Source organism: Salvelinus fontinalis, chromosome 30 (assembly GCF_029448725.1).
Source record: "Salvelinus fontinalis isolate EN_2023a chromosome 30, ASM2944872v1, whole genome shotgun sequence".
Classification (NCBI taxonomy): Eukaryota; Metazoa; Chordata; class Actinopteri; order Salmoniformes; family Salmonidae; genus Salvelinus; species Salvelinus fontinalis.
The window spans coordinates 26,455,792-26,478,334 of record NC_074694.1 but is presented as its reverse complement, the minus strand read 5'-3'; the positions used below and the strand labels follow the sequence as shown (position 1 = coordinate 26,478,334).

The window sequence follows — 22,543 nt, the reverse complement described above, 5'->3', positions numbered from 1 at the left end:
TGTGTGTCTGATTGTTCATTCAGATTCCCAGTCGGGGTTTTCTGTGTGGGGGGCAGATAGAAATCTACACAACCATATGGTCCAGAACTAATTAACTAACTCAACCAAAGCTGGGAAAATTGATGGTGACTGTGAAGTTAAAAAGCAGCCAACTTCCATTGACGGTGACTGTTAAGTGTTTCATTTCCATCCCCTCCTAGTCAAAGAGATCTGCTCTTTGGATGTGAACCGACTTCTGAAGAGTGTGTGGAGAGGGGGAGGAGGAGGCATCTGAGTGGCGGGGGCAGAAGCCAAAGCAGCCATTGTTGTCAGAAAGGAGACTTTAACACTGAAGCAGCCTATCAGGACGCCCGGCCATTGGTCCTCTTCAAAGGTCTTTGCTTCCTGGGTTCACGGCTGATTATGTGAAGGGAGACTGTGGAGTGTGTGTGTTTCTGTGTGAGTGTGTGTGTTTGGAGTCTGATTGTGAAGGGAGACTGTGGAGTCTGTCTATAAGACACAGTAAGTCCTTTGTACCGCTGGAAGACCAGGAGTAACAGCTCAGATAGGAATCAGGCTAATTGGTTCTATACGCTGTGGGCCAGTTTCCCGGCCATGCTCAGTTAAAAATCTCCATTAAAAGGGCTTCTTAGTCTTGGACTAGGCTTAATCTGTGCCCGGTAAACCGGCTATGTGTGTTTTCGGGCTTAGCAGTGTGAGTCACAGCCATGAGAGAGACAGCTAGCTACGGAAACATTAATTTACTCCTTTAACACAGATGGGGATATAATCCATGCTCTTTGACAGCATTCATAGAAGACATCTGGAGTCTCTCTCTCTCTCTCTCTCGCTCTCACAATGATGTACTTCCTGCTTTACTGCTGAGGGAGGTGATAAGGAAGGAGGATAGTGGGTGATGTAATGGTGATGTCATAATAAGCCAGAGAGACTGTATAATCATCCAAGTGTCTTTGGATAATAGCATCTGCTGGTGGCATTTTAAATTGGACCATATTTAATCAAATTCAGAATTAAGGAAATCTGATTCTTATGTTCAACCATTAAGGTCTATACATCATAAGGGACATACATCACAACATTTCTGTGCCTTTTTGCCTAAATGGCTGGGATCAAACATAGCTTGCTCTTTTTTAGCACTGAGAGAAAATATAACTGAAATCCCACTGACAAAACTTCCTGTAGATTCCTGAGCCTTATTATCTGAGTGAAAAAACGCCCCAGAGTGTGTGAAATTGACGTATAAAGCTGGATTTGGGTGCCTCTTTACGTGTCATCATCAGCGCTTCTTAGCACAAATTGAAAAAATGAGACCGATATAAATAGCCAGGAAGGGCCTCACAGTGTAAAGTAGGGGGCACACCAAGGAGGACAGAGGAGGAGGATGGTTCTTTGTTCATGGGGAGTTCGTCTGTCCCCGTGGCATAGGGAGTAGGATTGGGGTGGGTGGGTAGAGAATAGTGGGCAATTGTCAGCAGTATAATTGGGGGGGTTGGGAGGAGTAGTCATTCTACTGTACCCACCAGGCAGTCGACGGCTCCCAGGGTGTGATTGGTGTTGTACAGAGAGTCGTCAGCTGTGTGGTTATGTAGTGTATGGTAATGTAGCGAAGTGATAATGTACAGCAAACTTAGAGGTTATGTATTAAGTCTGTAGTGCTACCCACCAGATTGTCGACCCCTCCCAGGGTGTGATTGGCATTGTACAGGGAGTACGTCAGCTGGTAAACCCCGTCGTTGGTCTCGCTGTTGCCATAGAAACCCACTCCCACCGCAGCACTGCACAGAGCGAGAGAGACAGGAAGGAAGATGCAGGTTAGCGTTTCTGATAAATTAATCAGTATAGGACAACGTATACAACATACAGTACTTAGTACCAACGACTGATCCAATAAATAATTGATCTTCGTTTAAAGGAGGTTGTTTTGCCACAATTATAAACTGTTATCAATTATTCTGTCATTGCCTTTTTCAGCTCCCAGGGTGAGAGTTGTCAAAAGTTATGGTGAGCTGTCATGACTACAACCCCTAAAATGGCAACATGAAGGCTTGAGCTTCGTTGCACATCCCCACCTTGAGGGTATTGTGCAAGCTAGAAGAATACTGTATGTTAGTTTGGTTGATGATTGTGAAAAGGTTTGTGTGGGAACCACCATTCTTCGGTTTATTCAGTCTAAAAAGTTTAGTAGATCAAATAGATAAGTGCACAGTAGATAGAGACAAAGACATAAAACCTCACAGCAAATTAAGAAACACACAGCACAGTTAAGAGATTCACGTGAATCATATTTCGTGCATCCCAAATGACACCCTATTCCCTATATAGTGAGATACTTTTGACCAGGGCCCATAGGATTCTGGTCAAATGTAGTGCACTATGTAAGGGATTGGGTGTCATTTGGGATCACAGACACTGTTATGGAGGTTAATGTTGCTTCCCTGGATTCATTCCTCTATTTCAACAGTGTGCAGGTCTCCATCTCTTCCCTGGTCAGTAATAATAGGAACATGTGATGAACATAGACAGAAAAAGAACTGGACAGAGTCACACAACATTCTTCATCCAGTGACTGAGAATGTTCTTGTAGTCCACTGTCCATTGTCATACAGAAAAACAGAACTATGCACTATCATAATAAATGGTTCTGTATTACTCCAGGCAACCTTAGATTACTAAGTATTACTAACATGCCCTCGGGTAAGCACATACACATTTTAGCAGTAGGCTGAAATTTTGTTATCTCAGAAAAATTTCATTTTTCTCATCCCCTCTGAGTTTGTGTGTTGCGGACATCAAAATCAAATCAAATTATATTTGTATTTATTTTATGTATAGTACTCTGACAGTACTCAGTACTCTCAGTACCACAAGCAGTGGTCCCCCTATCTTAGTATCTCTACTAATACTTTATCTTCACACTACTGTGCATATCCCTCCCCACTCCACCACACTAACACAACTACTGTGGAGATAAACCTCTCTCAGTATCTCTTGATTACTGGAACCTCACACTTTATACAGCCTACCCTTACAGCATATTAAAACACCCACTTTCTCCTGTTATGTCTGGTCCAGGAAAGTGATGCCAGATGAGGACCACAGGTCAGTCCCAGTGGGTAGAACTTAGTCTAGGCTCTGAGGGAAACCTCCACATTCATAACAGTGTCGATCACTGGACGTGTCCCAAATGGGGCCCTCTATACACTGAGCGTACAAACATTAGGAATATCTGCTCTTTCCATGACATAGACTGACCAGGTGAATCCAGGTGAAAGCTATGATCCCTTATTGATGTCACTTGTTAAATCCACTACATTCAGTGTAGATGAAGGGGAGGAGACGGGTTAAAGAAGGATTTTCAAGACTTGAGACAATTGAGACATGGATTGTGTATGTGTGCCATTCAGAGGGTGAATGGGCAAGACAAAAGATTTAAGTGCCCTTGAAGGGGGTATGGTAGTAGGTGCCAGGCTCACCGGTTTGGTATTTCAAGCTCAAACGTTTCCCGTATGTATCAAGAATGGTCAACCACCCAAATGACATCCAGCCAATGGCAGGCCAGTGGTCAAAAACATGTAACTGATGAAAAAGGACAAAGGAGGCTGAGAGAGCAACAGACGGTCTACAGTTAGTCAACTGACAGTCCAGTACAACATTGGTGCCCAAAGACCCATAAAAGAATGCACAACTCGACGTACCTTGACATGAATGGGGTGTGGTAGCCAACGACCTTACAGAGTTCCACTTCTTTCAGCAAAATACTAGAAACTGCGGTTGCAGTGGGCTAAGGAACGAAAACACTGGACACTAGAGAATTGGAAAAACATTGCCTGGTCTGATGAATCCCGGTTCCTGCTGTTTCACGCTGATGGGAGGACTAGGGTATGTAGAAAGCCACGAGTACATGGATCCATCATGCCGCATGGCAACATTGCAGGCTGGTGGTGGTGGTGTGGGCTGTATTTTCATTGCAAACATTGGGCCCCTTGATAAAATGGAGCAACTTTGAATGCCACAGGATATCTGAACATCATTGTCAATCAGGTGCATCCCTTCATGGCAGCAGTGTATCCATCTGCAAATTGATGGAACGAGCTATTCGGAGTAGAGATCCACTACCAGTCAACTTGACACAACTGTGGGAAGCATTGGAGTCAACATCGGCCAATATCCCCGACATTCCCCAACGAATTGAGGCTGTTTTGAGGGCAAAGGGGGGTGCAACTCAATATTAGGAATGTGCTCCTAATGTTTTGTACACTCAGTGTATGTAGTGCACGACATAGGGAATAGGTTGCCATTTGGGACACATTCTGTAACTGTAATCCCTCTAAGGAGAAGCTTCCTCTGTCTCCCATTGCGTTGGGAAATGGCATTCCGATTTCGTCCCACGCAGCACTCTGCTGTGCTGTTTAGTACGGTAACAGTAATGTGGGTAGTCCTGATGGGGAGTACACAGTACAAGTACATGGACAGGAACAGAAGGAACTATTATGATAATTATAACAGTGGAGAAAGTCTCTCACACAGCAGAGAGAGAGGGTAGAAGAGAGAGAAAGAGAGAACCAGAAAGAGAGAGAGAGCGACTGGGGGAAGGGGGAGAGAAGGAGAAAGAAAGAGAGGGAAAGAGAGAGAATAAAATTGTGATAAATAAAAAAGTATACCAGTTTCATTTAAGGACAAAAAATTGACAGCCCTGCCATATAGATTGCGAAATAGTCGGGAAGAGATTTTTGACATACCGATTCCATGGCACATGGTTTATGAACTGAATACGCAAAACGACACCGGATTCAAAACTTAGAATTTTTCAATTTAAATTATACAGAATTCTTGCAACCAATAGAATGTTATTTATATGGGGGATACAACCTTCCCAGCTCTGCAGATTTAGCTGCGAAGAGACAGAATCATTAGACCATTTGTTTTGGTACTGTCCATATGTAGCTTGGTTTTGGTCACAGGTCCAGGAATGGTTGAAAAATTGCAACATTTACCTAGAGCTAACTCTGCAGATAGCACTTCTGGGTGATCTGAAAAGTCATAGTCAATAGATCAATAATATAATAATACTTTTAGCTAAAAGCAATTTACAATCTGTAGAAACAATGAGAATAGACAAGTTAAGAACTTTTGTGAAACATCACAGCACAGTTGAAGACGATATGGCAAAAATAAATTGTCACGCCCTGACCATAGAGAGCCCTCTGAATTACCTATGGTGGTTTAGGTCAGGGTGTAACTAGGGGGGGTTATCTAGTATTCATATTTCTATGTTGGTGGTTTGTATGGTTCCCAATTAGAGGCAGCTGTTTATCGTTACCTCTAATTGGGGATCATATTTAGGTAGCCCTTTTTCCCACCTGCGTTTGTGGGATATTGTTTCGTGTGAGTGCATTCAGCAACATGTAGTTCACGTTTCGTTTATTGTTTTTGTTTAAGTTTCACTTTAAATAAAGATGTGGAACTCAAATCACGCTGCACCTTGGTCCGCTCATTTTGACAACCGTGACAGAAATCCAATATGGACGGTGTTAAGAAATAGATGGGAGGGTTGAATGGAGCTGAAGGGTGGGACTAATAACAAGATAACTCATGTAAAACATATTGTGTCCGTAAAACGTATATAGGTTCAGAGATTTTGTGAAAGAGCACAGTTTGAAAGATATGGCTAATAGCAATCAAACCGGATGCACATCAGAAATAGATGGGAGAGGTTGATGAGGGACAGGAGGAAAAACAAACAAAATAGAACTATTGTAAAATAGACTGTGTCCATAAAATGTATATAGTATGTTTAAGCTGGAAGTAGGAGCCTAAGCATTGTTGTTCACTGGCTAGTTTACTCCAATTAGGGGAGGGGTGGTAGGGTGAGAAAGTAATAAAGAAAAATATATATATAAAAAAAGGTATGTATTTATATGTATGTATGTCTTTATATGTGTATGTATGTATGTATATAAACAGTTGAAGTTGAAAGTTTACATACACTTAGGTTGGAGTCATTAAAACTCGTTTTTCAACCACTCCACAAATTTCTTGTTCACAAACTATAGTTTTGGCTAGTCGGTTAGGACATCTACTTTGTGCATGACACAAGTTTTTTTCCAACAATTGTTGACAGATTATTTCACTTATAATTCACTGTCTCACAATTCCAGTGGGTCAGAAATTTATAATCACTCAGTTGACCGTGCCTTTAAACAGCTTGGGAAATTCCAGAAAATGATGTCATGGCTTTAGAAGCTTCTGATAGGCTAATTGACATCACTCGAGTCAATTGGAGGTGTACCTGTGGATGTATTTCAAGGCCTACCTTCAAACTCAGTGCCTCTTTGCTTGACATCATGGGAAAATCAAAAGAAATCAGCAAAGACCTCAGAAAAAACAGTGTAGACCTCCACAAGTCTGGTTCATCCTTGGGAGCAATTTACAAATGCCTGAAGGTACCACGTTCATCTGTACAAACAATAGTACGCAAGTATAAACACCATGGGACCACGCAGCCATCATACCGCTCAGGAAGGAGACGCGTTCTGTCTCCTAGAGATGAACGTATTTTTGTGCGAAAAGTGCAAATCAATCCCAGAACAACAGCAAAGGACCGTGTGAAGATGCTGGAGGAAACAGGTGCAAAAGTATCTATATCCACAGTACAACGAGTCCTATATCGACATAACCTGAAAGGCCGCTCAGCAAGGAAGAAGCCACTGCTCCTTAAACGCCATAAAGAATCCAGACTACGGTTTGCAACTGCACATGGAGACAAAGATTGTACTTTTTGGAGAAATATCCTCTGGACTGATGAAACAAAAATAGAACTGTTTGGCCATAATGACCATCGTTATGTTTGGAGGAAAAAGGGGGAGGTTTGCAAGCCCGAAGAACACCATCCCAACCGTGAAGCACGTGGGTGGCAGTATCATGCTGTGGGGGTGCTTTGGTGCAGGATGGACTGGTGCACTTCACAAAATAGATGGCATCATCTGTATTGAACATTTTCTGGATATATTGAGGAAACATCTCAAGACATCAGTCAGGAAGCTAAAGCTTGGTCGCAAATGGGTCTTCCAAATGGACAATGACCCCAAGCGTACTTACAAAGTTGTGGCAAAATGGCTGAAGGACAACAAAGTCAAGGTATTGGAGTGGCCATCACAAAGCCCTGACCTCAATCCTATAGACAATTTGTGGGCAGAACTGAAAAAGCGTGTGCGAGCAAGGAGGCCTACAAACCTGACTCAGTTACACCAGCTCTGTCAGGAGGAATGGGCCAAAATTCCCCCAACTTATTGTGGGAAGCTTGTGGAAGGCTGCCCGAAACATTTGACCCAAGTTAAACAATTAAAAGGCAATGCTACCAAATACTAATTGAGTGTATATAAACATCTGACGCACTGGGAATGTGATGAAAGAAATAAAAGCTGAAATAAATCATTCTCTCTACTATTATTCTGACATTTCACATTCTTAAAATAAAGTGGTGATCCTAACTGACCTAAAACAGGGAATTTTTACTAGGATTAAATGTCAGGAATTGTGAAAAACTGAATTTAACGTATTTGGCTAAGGTGTATGTAAACTTCCGACTTCAACTGTATATGCAACATATAAATAATTACATTACAAGCTACAATCTATCTGCAATATTAAAGCTGATCACCCCCCCCCCTAAAAAAATACCAAAAAAAGGAGAGAAATAGAGAGAGAAAGGGAAAAAGAGAAGAGAGAATATGCATTTCTCACTATGAGTAAATGACTGATGATAACGCATTACATCATGTCTGTGGGATGTCTTTACTTCTTCCACACCAAAACATTAGCCCGGTGTCAAAAACATACTGTCGGGAATCTGCCTCTTTCATGCTCCTGTGTTTAAACACGCTGTATGATGCAAGAGACACACTGTAGTTGTAAAGTTGTTCACTATATAGGGAAGAGGGTGCCATTTGGGACACACATACAGAGAAACCTCAAAACATCCAGGAAATAAAGAAGCAAAGCCTAGCAAATAAAAGCAGCCTGGGGAAATAGGTTTCTCTGAAATATCTGAATCATTCTCATTAACAGGATGATGGTAGGGGATTAGAGATAAAGAAGAGAGATGGAGGGAGAGAGAGTTAGTATGACTCCTTAACGCAGATAAATATCTGGTGACCATCAGACAGACTGAGTAGTAGATGGCTCAGGGGCCATAGGTACTGACCTATGATCAAGTCCCTTCTGTCCTTATTCATTGTGATCTAAAAGGCAAAACTGATTCTAAATCAGCACGCTTTCTCTGAGACTCTTGATACGGCCCCTGGTATACGCATAGCAAACGTCTGTGGTACTGTCATGTCAATGACACACAAACTGGAACAGAGAATGAGAGAAAGCAAATTCACAGAGAGAACTGAAATTTAGCCTCTGGCTAAAGAACTCCAACTCCAACTTCTGCACACATATTCCTCTTTGCGATGATGCATTTACAGTGCATTCGGAAAGTATTCAGACCCCTTGACTTTTTCCACATTTTGTTACATTACAGACTTATTCTAAAATGGATTTTAAAAATATCCTCATCTAAACACAATACCCCATAATGACAAAGCAAAATCAGTTTTTTTTAATGTTTGCTAATTTATTGAAAATAAAAACTGAAATACCTTAATAACATAATTATTCAAACACTTTGCTATGACACTAGACAAAAAAATATTAGATTTATTTAACCCTTATTTTACCAGGTAAGTTGACTGAGAACACATTCCCATTTACAGCAACGACCTGGGGTAGTTACAGGGGAAGAGGGGAGGGTGAATGAGCCAAATGTAAGCTGGGGATGATTTGGTGACCATGATGGTATGAGGGCCAGATTGGGAAATTGAGCTCAGCTGCATCCTGTTTCCATTGATCATCCTTGAGATGTTTCTACAAATTGATTGGAGTCCACCTGTGGTAAATTCAAATGACTAGACATGATTTGGAAAGACACACACCTGTCTATATAAGGTCCCACAGTTGATAGTTCATGGCAGAGCAAAAACCAAGCCATGAGGTCGAAGGAATTGTCTGTAGAGGTCAGAGATAGGATTGTGTTGATGCACAAATCTGGGGAAGGGTACCAAAAAATGTCTGCAGTGTTGAAGGTCCCCAAGAACACAGTGGCCTCCATCATTCTTAAATGGAGGAAGTTTGGAACCAACAAGACTCTTCCTAGAGCTGGTCGCCCGCCCAAACTGAGGAATTGGGGGAGAAGGGCCTTGATCAGGGAGGTGACCAAGAACCCGATGGTCACTCTGACAGAGCTCCAGAGTTCCTCTGTGGAGATGGGAGAACCTTCCAGAAGGACAACCATCTCTGCAGCAATCCACCAGTCAGGCCTTTATGGTAGAGTGGCCAGACGGAAGCCACTCATCAGTAAAAGGCACATGACAGCCCGCTTGGAGTTTGCCAAGAGGCACCTAAAGGACTCAGACCATGAGAAACAAGATCTTATGAAACCAAGATTTAACTCTTTGGCCTGAATGCGAAGCGTCACGTCTGAAGGAAATCTGGCACCATCTCGACGGAGAAGCGTGGTGGCAGCATCATGCTATGGGGATGTTTTTCAGCGGCAGGCACTAGGAAAATAGAGAGATCCTTGATGAAAACCTGCTCCAGAAGGCTAAGGATCTCAGACTGAGGTGAAGGTTCACCTTCTAACAGGACAACGTAGGAGTGGCTTCGGGACAAGTCTCTGAATGTCCTTGAGTGGCCCAGCCAGAGCCTGGACTTGAACCGGATTAAACATCTCTTGAGAGACCTGAAAATATTTTACCCCTTTTTCATGGTATCCAATTGGTGGTCGTTACAGTCTTGTCTCCCGTACGGACACGGGAGAGGCGAAGGTCAAGAGCCATGCGTTCTCCGAAACACAACACAACCCAACCTAGCAGCACTGCTTCTTGACACAACGCACATCCAACCCGGAAGCCATCCGCACCAATGTGTCGGAGGAAACACCGTACACCTGGCGACCTGGTCAGCGTGCCCTGCGCCCGGCCTGCCACAGGAGTCGCTAGTGCACGATGAGAGAAGGATATCCCTGCCAGCCAAACCCTCCCTAACCCGGACGACGCTGGTCCAATTGTGCGTTGCCCCATGGACCTCCCGGTCGCGACCGGCTGCGACAGTGTCTGGGCTTGAACCCAGAATCTCTGGTGGCACAGCTAGCACTGCGATGCAGTGTCTTAGACCACTGCGCCACCCGGGAGGCCCTGAGACCTGAAAATAGCTGTGTAGCGATGCTCCCCATCCAATCTGACAGAGTTTAGAGAATCTGCAGAGAAGAACTGGAGAAACTCCCCAAATACAGGTGTGCCAAGCTTGTAGCGTCATACCCAAGAAGACTTGAGGCTGTAATCGCTTCAACAAAGTTCTGAACACAGGTGCTTCAGCAAAGGTCTGAATACTTACGTAAATGTGATATATCCGGTATTTATTTTATAATACATTTGCAAAAAATTCTAAAAATCAGTTTTTCCTTTGTCATTATGGGGTATAGTGTGTAGATTGATGAGGGGGAAAAAACAATTTAATCCAATCTAAAATAAGGCTGTAACGTCACAAAATGTGGAAAAGGTCAAGGGGACTGAATACTTTCCGAATGCACTGTATATAGTAAGCCTTCCTTAACTATGATTAGATCACTGTGACACATGGCAGGGTCAAAGATGGATAGAGATTTAACATCTACTACTGTAGCACACTGGCATCATGATACACCAGCCAGCTAGATAGATAGAAGATGTCTCATTGGGATTCTGTTCAGGCACCACAAATACTATCCCTGGGTCCTAACACAACTCCCTCCAACCTCTAATAACCTCAATTATGGGCACTATACTACAAAACTCAGTTGATGTACAGCATCCAATATCTGCCCATATACAAGCTTATCCAAAAATTATAACTGTCCATGAAATTTGTTCCAAAAATTATTATTTTTACATCCAGCGCCAGAACATACCGAAAATGATTTTAAAAAGATGTGGCAGAAAATATAGTGCCTTCAGAGAGTATTCACACCCATTCACACCAACTTCTTCCACATTTTGTTGTGTTACAGCCTGAATTTAAAATTGATTACATTTAGATTTTGTGTCAACAATACAATACACAATACACCATAATGTCAGTGGTATTATGTTTTTAGAAATATTTAAAGTGTAATTAAAAATGAAAAGCTTAACCTTTGTCGTGAATCAAAAATAATTCAAACCCTTTGTTATGGCAAGCCTCAATAAGTTCAGGAGTAAAAATGTGCTGAACAAGTCACATAATATGTTACATGGACTCACTCTGTTTGCAATAAGAGTGTTTAACGTCATTTTTGAAGGACTACCTCATCTCTGTACCCCACACATACAATTATCTGTAAAGTCCCTCAGTAGAGCAGGGAGGTCCCATGAAGACCAGGGAGGTTTTCCAATGCCTCACAAAGGGCACCTATTGGTAGATGAAAAAAGAAAAGAAAAAGAAGACACTGAATATCCCTTTAAGCAGGGTGAAGTTATTAATTACACTTTGAATGGTGTATCAATACACCCAGTGACTACAAAGATACAGGCGTCCTTCCTAACTCAGTTGCCGAAGAGAAAGGAAACCAAGCAGGGATTTCACCATGAGGCCAATGGTGACTTTAAAACGGCTGTTTTAGGAAAAAACTAGGGATGGATCAGCAACATTGTAGTTTCTCCACAATACTAACCTAAATGACTGGGTGAACAGAGGGAAGCCTGTACAAAATAAAAATATTCCTAAACATGCATCCTGTTTACAACAAGATACTTGAGTAAAACTGCAAAAAATGTGGCAAAGAAATGAACTTAATGTCCTAAAGCGTTATGTTTGTGCAAAATCCAACACAACACATCACTGAGTACCACTCCATATTTCCAAGCATAGTGGTGGCTGCATCATGTTATGGGTATGTTTGTCATCGGCAAGGACTAGGGAGATTTTTGGGATAAAAATAAATGGAATAGAGCTAAGCACAGGCAGAATCCTAGAGGAAAATCTAGCTCAGTCTGCTTTCCAACAGACACTGGGAGAAAAACTTACATTTTCAAAAGAAAAATAACCTAAAACACAAGACCACATATGCATGCTCTTCAACCGATCGCTGCCGGCACCCACCCGCCTAGCATCACTACTCTGGACAGATCTGACTTAGAAAATCTGGACAACTATAAATACCTAGGGTTAGGGTTAGACTGGCTAGACTGTAAACTCTCCTTCCAGACTCACATTAAGCATCTCCAATACAGAATGTAATCTAGAATCGGCTTCCTATTTCGCAACAAAGCGTCCTTCACTCATGCTGCCAAACATACCCTTGTAAAACTGACTATCCTACCGATCCTCGACGATGTCATTTACAAAATAGCCTCCAACACTCTACTCAGCAAATTGGATGCAGTCTATCACAGTGCCATCCGTTTTGTCACCAAAGCCCTATATACCACCCACCATTGAGACCTGTATGCTCTCGCTGGCTGGTCCTCGCTACATATTCGTCGCCAAAACCACTGGCTCCAGGTCATCTATAAGTCTCTGCTAGGTAAAGCTCCACCTTATCTCAGCTCACTGGTCCACCATAGCAACACCCACACATGGCACACGCTCCAGCAGGTATACCACTCCAGTGTTAATTTGCTAAATGGTAATTACTTCACCACTATGGCCTATTTATTGCCTTACCTCCTTACTTCATTTGCATACACTGTAAACAGATTTTTCTATTGTGTTATTGACTGTACGTTTGTTTATCCCATGTGTAACTCTGTGTTGTTGTTTTTGTTGCACTGCTTTGCTTTATCTTGGCCAGGTCGCTGTTGTAAATGACAACTTGTTCTCAACTGGCCTACCTGGTTAAATAAAAGTGAAATAAATCAAATAAAAATATACACTTGAGTTTCTTACCAAGATGGCATTTAATGTTCTTGAGTGGCCTAATTACACTTTTGACTTAAATCGGCTTACAAATCTATGGCAAGACTTGAAAATGGCTATCTACCAACTTGACAAAGCTTGAAGAATTTCAAAAAGAATAATGTGCAAATATTGTACAATCCAGGTGTGCAAAAGCTCTTAGAAACTTAACCAGAAAACACTCACAGCTGTAATCACTATCAATGGGGATTCTAACATGTATTGACTCAGGGGTGTGAATACTTATGTAAATGAGATATTTCATTTTCATTTTCAATACATTTGCTAAAATTTCTAAAAACATGTTTTCACTTTGTCATGATGGGGTATTGTGTGAATTCAGGCTGTAACACAACAAAATGTGGAATAAGTCAAGGGGTATGAATACTTTGAGGGCACTGTAGATCCCCTAAAATTGAATGAACACCACAAAGGCTATTGATTTTACTCAGAGGGACATAAAGAGGGAAACGATTGGCCAGTTTTGAATCAACATCCTTCCATGGTGGTAAAGCTGAACTTAATAGAACTCTCTCTAAGACCTCATAAAAGTGCACTATCCTTTTTTCTCTCTCTTATATGCCCCATTAAGTCACTGTAAATGTATGGGAGAATCAAAGTGAGTATTTATTTAATGTAATTGTTAGATAAATGGCAAGACCTAGCGCTTAGTTTTTTTGCCTTGTTTGTAACTTATTTTGTACATAATGTTTTTGTCACAGTCTCTTAAGACCGAAAAGTTTTCAGAACAGCGATTACTCACCTCAAACAAGATGAAGATGTTTCCTTTAATGAGATGGACGCAAAGGATTTACTGCTGATACAGGACCAGTGTCAAATCCCCATCATTCGCATGAAGAAGAAACGACGATACAGGGGACGCTGGTCCGGTGTGCCTTGTGAGAATTCGTCGGCGAGTGGGTAACCCGCCTCTACCATCCGTCTTATTGGCCAACGAGCAATCATTGGAGAATAAACTGGATGAGATCTGTTCGAGACTATCCTACAACTGGACATTACAAACTGTAATATCTTATGTTTCACCAAATGGTCTGTGTCTGTTTGTCAATAATAGCTGGTGCGCGAAATCTAATATTAAGGAAGTCTCAAGGTTTCGCTTGCCTGAGGTAGAGTATCTCATGATAAGCTGTAGACCACACTATTTACAGAGAGTTTTCATCTATATTTTTTGAAGCTGTCTATTAACCTCTACAAACAGAGACACTAAAACCACATTCAACGAGCTGCATAAGGCCATAAGCAAACAAGAAAATGCTCATCCATAGGCGGCGCTCCTAGTGGCCGGGGACTTTAATGCAGGGAAATTGAAATCAGTGTTACCTCTTTCTACCAGCTTGTTACATGTGCAACATGAGGAAAGAAAACTAGACCACTTTTACTCGACACACAGAGACGCGTACAAATCTCTCCCTCGCCCTCCGTTTGGTCAATCTGACCATAATTCTATCCTCCTGATTCCTGCTTACAAGGAAAAGCAGGAAGTACCACTGACTCCCTCAATACGGAAGTGGGCAGATGACGCAGATGCTAAGCTACAGGACTGTTTTGCTAGCACAGACTGGAATATGTTCCGGGATTCATCCGATGACATTGAGGAGTAGACCACATCAGTCACCAACTTCATCAATAAGTGCATTAATGACATCATCCCCACAGTGACCGTACATACATACCCCAACCAGAAGTCATGGATTACAGGCAACATGCACACTGAGCTAAAGGGTAGAGCTGCCGCTTTCAAGGAACGGGACGCTTATAAGAAATCTCGCTATGCCCTCCAACCAACCATCAAACGGGCAAAGCATCAATACAGGACTAATATAGAATCCTACTATACCGCCTCTGACGCTCGTCGGATGTGACAGGGCTTGCAAACTATTACGGACGACAAAGGGAAGTGCAGCCACGAGCTTCCCAGTGACACAAGCCTACCAGATGAGCTAATTGAATTCTATGCGCGCTTCGAGACAAGCAACAATGAAGCATGCATGAGAACACCAGCTGTTCCTGTGTGATCACGCTCTCCGTAGCCGATGTGAGTAAGATCTTTAAACAGGTCAATATTCACAAGGCTGGTGGGTTAGACGGATCACCAGGACGTGTACTCAGAGCATACGCTGACCAACTGGCAAGTGTCTTCACTGACATTTTCAACCTGTCCCTGACCGAGTCTGTAATACCAACATGTTTCAAGCAGACCACCATAGTCCTTGTGCCCAAGAACACCAAGGTAACCTACCTAAATGACTACTGACCCGTAGCACTCACGTCTGTAGCCACGGAGTGCTTTGAAAGGCTGGTCATGGCTCACATCAACACCGTCATCCCAGAAACCCGAGACCCACTCCAATTTGCATACCGCCCCAACAGATCCACTGATGACGCAATCTCTATTGCACTCCATACTGACCTTTCCCACCTGGACAAAAGGAACACCTATGTGAGAATAATGTTCATTGACAACAGCTCAGCGTTCAACAACATAGTGCTCTCAAAGCTCATCACTAAGGTAAGGACCCTGGGACTAAACACCTCCCTCTGCAACTAGATCCTGCACGACTCCAACACCATCATTAGGTTTGCCGACGACACAACGGTTGTACTGTAGGCCTGATCACCGACAACGATGAGACAGCCTATAGCGAGGAGGTCAGAGACCTGGCAGTCTGGTGCCAGGACAACAACCTCTCCCTAAACGTGATCAAGACAAATTAGATGATCATGGACTACAGAAAAAGAGGGCCGAGCATGCCCCCAGTCTCATCGATGGGCTGTAGTGGAACAGGTTGAGAGCGTCAAGTTCCTTGGCGTCCACATCACCAACAAACTATCATGGTCCAAAGACCCCTCAGGACACTGAAAAGATTTGGCATGGGTCCCCAGATCCTCAAAAAGTTATACAGCTGCACCATCAAGAGCATCCTTACTGGATGCATCACCGCCAGGTATGGCAACTGCTCAGCCTCCAACCACAAGGCACTACAGAGGGTAGTGCATACAGCCCAGTACATCAGAGGCCAAGCTTCCTGCCATCCAGGACCTCTATTCCAGGCAATGTCAGAGGAAGGCCCTAAAAATTGTCAAAGACTCCAGCCACCCTAGTCATAGACTGTTTTCTCTGCTACCGCACAGCAAGCAGTACCGGATCGCCAAGTCCAGGTCCAAAAGGCTTCTTAACAGCTTCTACCCCGAAGCCATAAGACTACTGAACAGCTAATCAAATAGCTACCCGGACTATTTGCATTGACCCCCCCCTACTACTTGGTGATTATTATCTATGAATAGTCACTTTACCCCTACCAACATGTCAGTGGAGGCTGCTGAGGGGAGGACGGTTCATACTATTGGCTGGAATGGAGTAAATGGAATGTCATCGAACACATGGAAAACATGCTTTTGATGTATTTGATAACATTCAACTCATTCTGCTCCAGCCATTACCATGAGTCCGTTCTTACCAATTAAGGTGCCACCAACCTCCTGTGCTACATGTACATATTATCTAATTGACCTTGACTAACTTGTACCCCCACATTGACTCGGTACTGGTACTCCCTGTTTATAGCCACGCTATTGTATTTCTTACAGTAAGTAAGAATTTCACGATAAGGTTGCCTGTTGTTTTCGGCGCATGTAACAAAAAACATTTTATTTTATTTGCGGTAACTGTACTTGAACGGCTCTGGTGTTATTGGTCTAAGACCAGATCAGACATAGGTTCAAGTAGTAATTGTTTGGCAGTCCATCCGACACTCCAGCCAGGCTCAATCAAACACTCTGTAATTCAAAGAAAACAAATACTATTTGAACCCAGGTCTGGTCCAGATGTCCACAGCGTCACCCACAGCCTCCATATAGGGCCAGCTATGTGGGGCTAATTGGGTAGCGCTTGTGTGCTAATGATGGAAGGCAGAGCCAGGCAGGACAGGACAGGACAGGACCGGACCCAGTACTACACAGAGCCAGCACTACACATACCCACAACTACCAGCCAGCTGCTACATGTGGCGTAACAGACATCAATTACAGTACGTCACAACAGATTAGCAGCTAGCATGTGCCAAGCATAATCAGATACTGTAGTAAGGAGAGGAGGGATGGAGGGAGGGAAGGAGAGGGGGAGGGAGAGAGACATCAGTGCCACAGGTAACTTCCACAAAACTGTGAACGATCTGAGAGACAAGGCAAGATGGGCTTTCTATGCAATCAAAAGGAACATAAAATTCGACATACCAATGAGGATCTGGCAAAAAATACTTGAATCCTTTATAGATCCCATTGCATGCAGAATTCTTCTAAAATATCCTCAGTGTACAACGTAAAATACCAAATAATGCACGCAAAGCAGAATTAGGCCGATACCCGCTGATTATCAAACTCCAGAAAAGAGCCGTTAAATTCTACAACCACCTAAAACGAAACGATTCCCAAACCTTCCATAACAATGCCATCACCTACAGAGAGATGAAGAACCTGGAGAAGAGTCCCCTAAGCAAGCTGATACGGGGGCTCTGTTCACAAACAAACCCCACAAAGCCCCAGGACAGCAACACAATTAGACCCAACCAAATCATGAGCAAACAAAAAGATAATTACTTGACACATTGGAAATAATTAACAAAAAAACAGAGCAAACTAGAATGCTATTTGCCCCTAACCAGAGAGTACACAGTGGAAGAATACCTGACCATAGTGACCGACCCAAAATGTAAGGAAAGCTTTGACTATGTACAGACTCAGTGAGCATTAGCCTTGCTATTGAGAAAGGTCGCCGTAGGCAGATCTGGCTCTCAAGAGAAGACAGGCTATCTGTTCACCTCCCACAAAATGTGCTGGAAACTGAGCTGCACTTCTTAACCTCCTGCCAAATGTATGACCATATTAGAGACACATACTTCCCTCAGATTACACAGACCCACAAAGAATTCAATAACAAATCCAATTTTGATAAACTCCCATATCTTTTGGGTGAAACCCCCCCGTGTGCCATCACAGCAGCAAGATGTGTGACCTGTTGCCACAAGAAAAGGGCTAACAGTGAAGAACAAACACCATTGTAAATACAATCCATATTTATGTTTATTTATTTTCTCTTTGGTACTTTTTGCACATCGTTACAACACTGTATATAGACATAATATGACATATGACATGTCTTTATTTCGTTTGGAACTTTTGTGAGTGTAATGTTTACTGTTCATTTTTATTGTTTATTTCACTTTAGTTAATTATCTACTTCACTTGCTTTGACAATGTAAACATATGTTTCCCATGCCAATAAAGCCCCTTAAATTGAATTGTAATTGAGAGAGAGAGTGGGGGACACCTTCATTAATTCTCTGCTGCTTTTCAACTGCAACACCAGTCTTACACTAGTGTATACACACTTATGTTATTGTGGGGGAATTGTGTTTCCGTAGCTAGGGCTGACAGTGAAGAGCAGTACCAACAAACTCTGCATAATCAAAACAATTGGTTTGTGAGAAGGTGTTAACCATCGAAGATGTAAACCCATGTTTACAGTTAGCCATTGTTATGTAAATGCTGCCTGAAAAGCCCCAGCGGCCTTGCCTTGGCCTCAAGTCAGAGCAGGTCCACTGAGGTCAAGGCCCAGTGAGTCCCAGGAGCCGGGCTGTGGAGCTGGAAACACAAAAGTCTGAGGCTTTCTAGGTAAAATACCTGGGTAAATCTTCATTGGAAATGCACCATGATACTCTTTCTCTGTTGTCTAGTTAGTAGTTACAGTAAATCAAATCAAATGTTATTTGTCACATGTTACAGTGAAATGCTTACTTACAAGCCCTTAACCGACAATGCAGTTAAGAAAATAACTAAAAAAAGTAAGAGATAAAAATAACAAATAATTAAAGAGCAGCAGTAAAATAACAATAAGTGGGGCTATATACAGGGGGTACTGGTACAGAGTCAATGTGCTGTGGCACCGGTGTCGAGGTAATATGTACATGTAGGTAGAGTTATTAAAGTGACTATGCATAGATAATGACAGAGAGTAGCAGCGTAAAAGAGGGGGGGGGGAGTGGGGGGGGGGAGACAATGCAAATAGTCTGGGTAGACATTTGATTAGATGTTCAGGAGTCTTATTTCTTGGGGGTATAAGCTGTTTAGTAGCCTATTGGACCTAGACTTGGCGCTCCGGTACCACTTGCTGTGCGGTAGCAGAGAGAACAGTCTATGACTAGGGTGGCTGGAGTCTCTGACAATTTTTAGGGCCTTCCTCTGACACCGCCTGGTATAGAGGTCCTGGATGGCAGGAAGCTTGGCCCCGGTGTTGTACTGGGCCCTACCCACTACCCTCTGTAGTGCCTTGCAGTCGGAGGCCGAACAGTTGCCATACCAGGCAGTGATGCAACCCGTCAGGATCCTCTCGGTGGTGCAACTTGGAACCTTTTGAGGAAATTAGGACCCATGCCAAATCTTTTCAGTCTCCTGATAGGGAATAGGTTTTGTCGTGAAACTCTTCACGACTGTCTTGGTGTGCTTGGGCCATGTTAGTTTGTTGGTGATGTGGACGCCAAGGAACTTGAAGCTCTCAACCTGCTCCACTACAGCCCCGTCGATGAGAATGGGGGCGTGCTTGGTCCTCCTTTTCCTGTAGTCCACAATCATCTCCTTAGTCTTGATTACGTTGAGGGAGAAGGCCTGTTGTGTCATCGGCAAATTTAATGATGGTGTTGGAGTCGTGCCTGGCCGTGCAGTCATGAGTGAACAGGGAGTACAGAAGGGGACTGAGCACGCACCCCCCTGTGTGAGAGGCCCCTGTGTTGAGGATCAGCATGGCTGATGTGTTGATACCTACCCTTACCACCTGGGTGTGGCCCATCAAGAAGTTCAGGATCCAGTTGCAGAGGGAAGTGTTCAGTCCCAGGGTCCTTAGCTTATTGATGAGCTTTGAGGGCACTATGGTGTTGAACGCTGAGCTGTAGTCAATGAATAGCATTCTCACACAGGTGTTCCTTTTGTCCAGGTGGGGCGGTATGCAAATTGGAGTGAGTCTATGGTATCTGGGATGATGCTGTTGATGTGAGCCATGACCAGCCTTTCGAAGCACTTCATGGCTACAGACGTGAGTGCTACTTGTCGGTAGTCATTTAGGCAGGTTACCTTAGTTTTCTTGGGCACAGGGACTATGGTGGTCTGCTGGAAACATGTTGATATTACAGATTCAGACAGGGAGAGATTGAAAATGTCAGTGAAGACACTTGCCAGTTGGTCAGCGCATGCTCGGAGTACACGCCCTGGTAATCCGTCTGGCCCTGCGGCCTTGTGAATGTTGACCTGTTTAAAGGTCTTACATTGGTTGCAGATCACACAGTCATCCGGAACAGCTGATGCTCTCATGCATGTTTCAGTGTTATTTACCTCGAAGAAAGCATAGAAGTAGTTTAGCTCGTCTGGTCGTGTCACTGGGCAGCTCTCGGCTGTTCTTCCCTTTGTAGTCTGTAATAGTATGCAAGCCCTGCCACATCCGATGAGCATCGGAGCCGGTGTAGTTTGATTCAATCTTAGTCTTGAATTGACGCTTTGCCTGTTTGATGGTTCGTTGGAGGGCATAGTGGGATTTCTTATAAGCTTCCGGGTTAGAGTTCCTTCAAAGCGGCTGCTCTACCCTGTAGCTCAGCGCAAATGTTGCCTGTAATCTATGGCTTCTGGTTGGGGCATGTACGTATAGTCACTGTGGGGATGACGTCATCGATGCACTTGATGAAACCAGTGGCTGATGTGGTGTACTCCTCAATGCCATGCGAAGAATCACAGAACATATTCCAGTCTGTGCTAGCAAAACAGTCCTGTAGCTTAGCATCTGCTTCATCTGACAACTTTATAGACCGAGTCACTGGTGATTCCTGCTTTAATTTTCGCTTGTAAGCAGGAATCAGGAGGATAGAATTAGGTGAAACGGATTTAAGTTTCCCTGCATTAAAGTCCCTGACCACTAGGATCACAGCCTCTGGATGAGTGTTTTCCTGTTTGCTTATGGCAGTATAGAGCTCATTGAGTGCGGTTTTAGTGCCAGCGTCAGTCTGTGGTGGTATGTAGACAGCTACGAAAAATACAGATGAAAACTCTCAAGGTAGATAGTGTGGTCTACAGCAAAACCTCGAGTCTTCCTTAGATATCGTGCACCAGCTGTTGTTTACAAATATACATAGGCCGCCGCCGCCCCGTGTCTTACCAGAGGCTGCTGTTCTATCCTGCCAATAGTGTATAACCCGCCACATGTATGTTATTAATGTCGTCATTCAGCCACGACTCTGTGAAACATAAGATATTACAGTTTTTAATGTCCGGTTGGAAGGATATACATGCTTTCTGTTTGTCCCATTTATTTTCCAGCGATTGAACGTTGGCTAACAATATAGATGGCAAAGGCAGATTAGACACTCATCGCCAGATCCTCACAAGACACCCCAATCTCTTTCTGCTAAATTTCTGTTTCTTTCTCCAGCGAATGATGGGGATGAGGGCCTGTCGGGTGTTTGGAGTATATCCTTCGCGTCCGACTCATTAAAAAAAAATTCTTCGTCTAATTTGAGGTGAGTATTCGCTGTTCTCGTTCAAATATTTTTTATTGAACACACACAGGAATGGTGTATAGGTATGAAAGGCAGGTATACAATTTTTAACTAAACATAAAAGAGCAGACAGAAATAAAAAGATCCAGAGTTCTGGGTGCAAAACAATTATTACAAAACAAGACATACAAAACAAGGACAGGTAGAAAGAAAGAGGGTGGGTGTCACCCCCCCCTTATTCCCCCCCTTTATCCCTCCCTCCCTTTATCCCTTCCCCTTATACCCCTCCCCGCTGCTCGGGTGGCGGTGCCAGCACGTGCTGCCCAGAGGTGGATTAAAATATTACAATGGAGAGTGCGTTAAAAAGTACAAATTCACAGCGCCGAATGGTCCAAGTAAGAGAGGAAAGGCTGCCAGATCTGATCAAATGTTAATAAATTATTGTTCAGAATATATCTAATCCTTTCTAAGTGTACAGTGTTTGCCAATTCGCTGAGCCATAATTTGGTAGTGGGCGCTTCCCTCTTTTTCCAGAACAACAAGATTAGTTTTTTTGCCGGAATGAGACTGTAAGAGATGAGTTGTTTTTGGGGGTTGGTTAGTCCGATTAGGGAATCAGACACTCCCAGGATTATCAGAAGCGGGTCTGGGTCAATTGAAGTCTCCAGAACTTCAGAGAGGATCCTAAAAATTCCACACCAGTAACCATGCAAGCTAGAGCATAGGGCAAAGCAGTGGAGAAGTGTACCCTGTGCAGCCTGACATTTATCACACATAGGGGATGTATCAGGAAATATCCTATGCAGTTTGGTTTTGGAATAGTGTAATCTGTGTAATACCTTGAATTGTATGAGCCGATGTCTGGAGTTAATGGAGCAGGTGTGGATATACTCCAAGCTATCTTCCCAGTCTGCCATCGAAATGTCAGTCCCTAGTTCTTCCTCCCATTTTGCCTTAATGGCATCTGTAGAGGGTGTGCTAACCGATTGAAAAGAATCATATAAACGAGATATCAGTTTGTCTGAGGTGGGGGA

The 22,543-nt window shown here is 43.3% G+C and overlaps 1 protein-coding gene across 3 annotated transcripts in view; it reads right to left on the bottom strand.

Annotated features, from left to right (window-relative positions):
- The window catches only part of ttyh2 (tweety family member 2), a 120,511-nt gene that overhangs the window by 47,165 nt on the left and 50,803 nt on the right, over positions 1 to 22,543 (bottom strand). For all 3 annotated transcript variants that reach the window (XM_055890152.1, XM_055890153.1, XM_055890155.1), the window contains exon 3: positions 1,664 to 1,775. In XM_055890152.1, the coding sequence (XP_055746127.1) occupies positions 1,664 to 1,775 (112 nt within the window). The remainder of the gene's footprint in view (positions 1 to 1,663; positions 1,776 to 22,543) is intronic.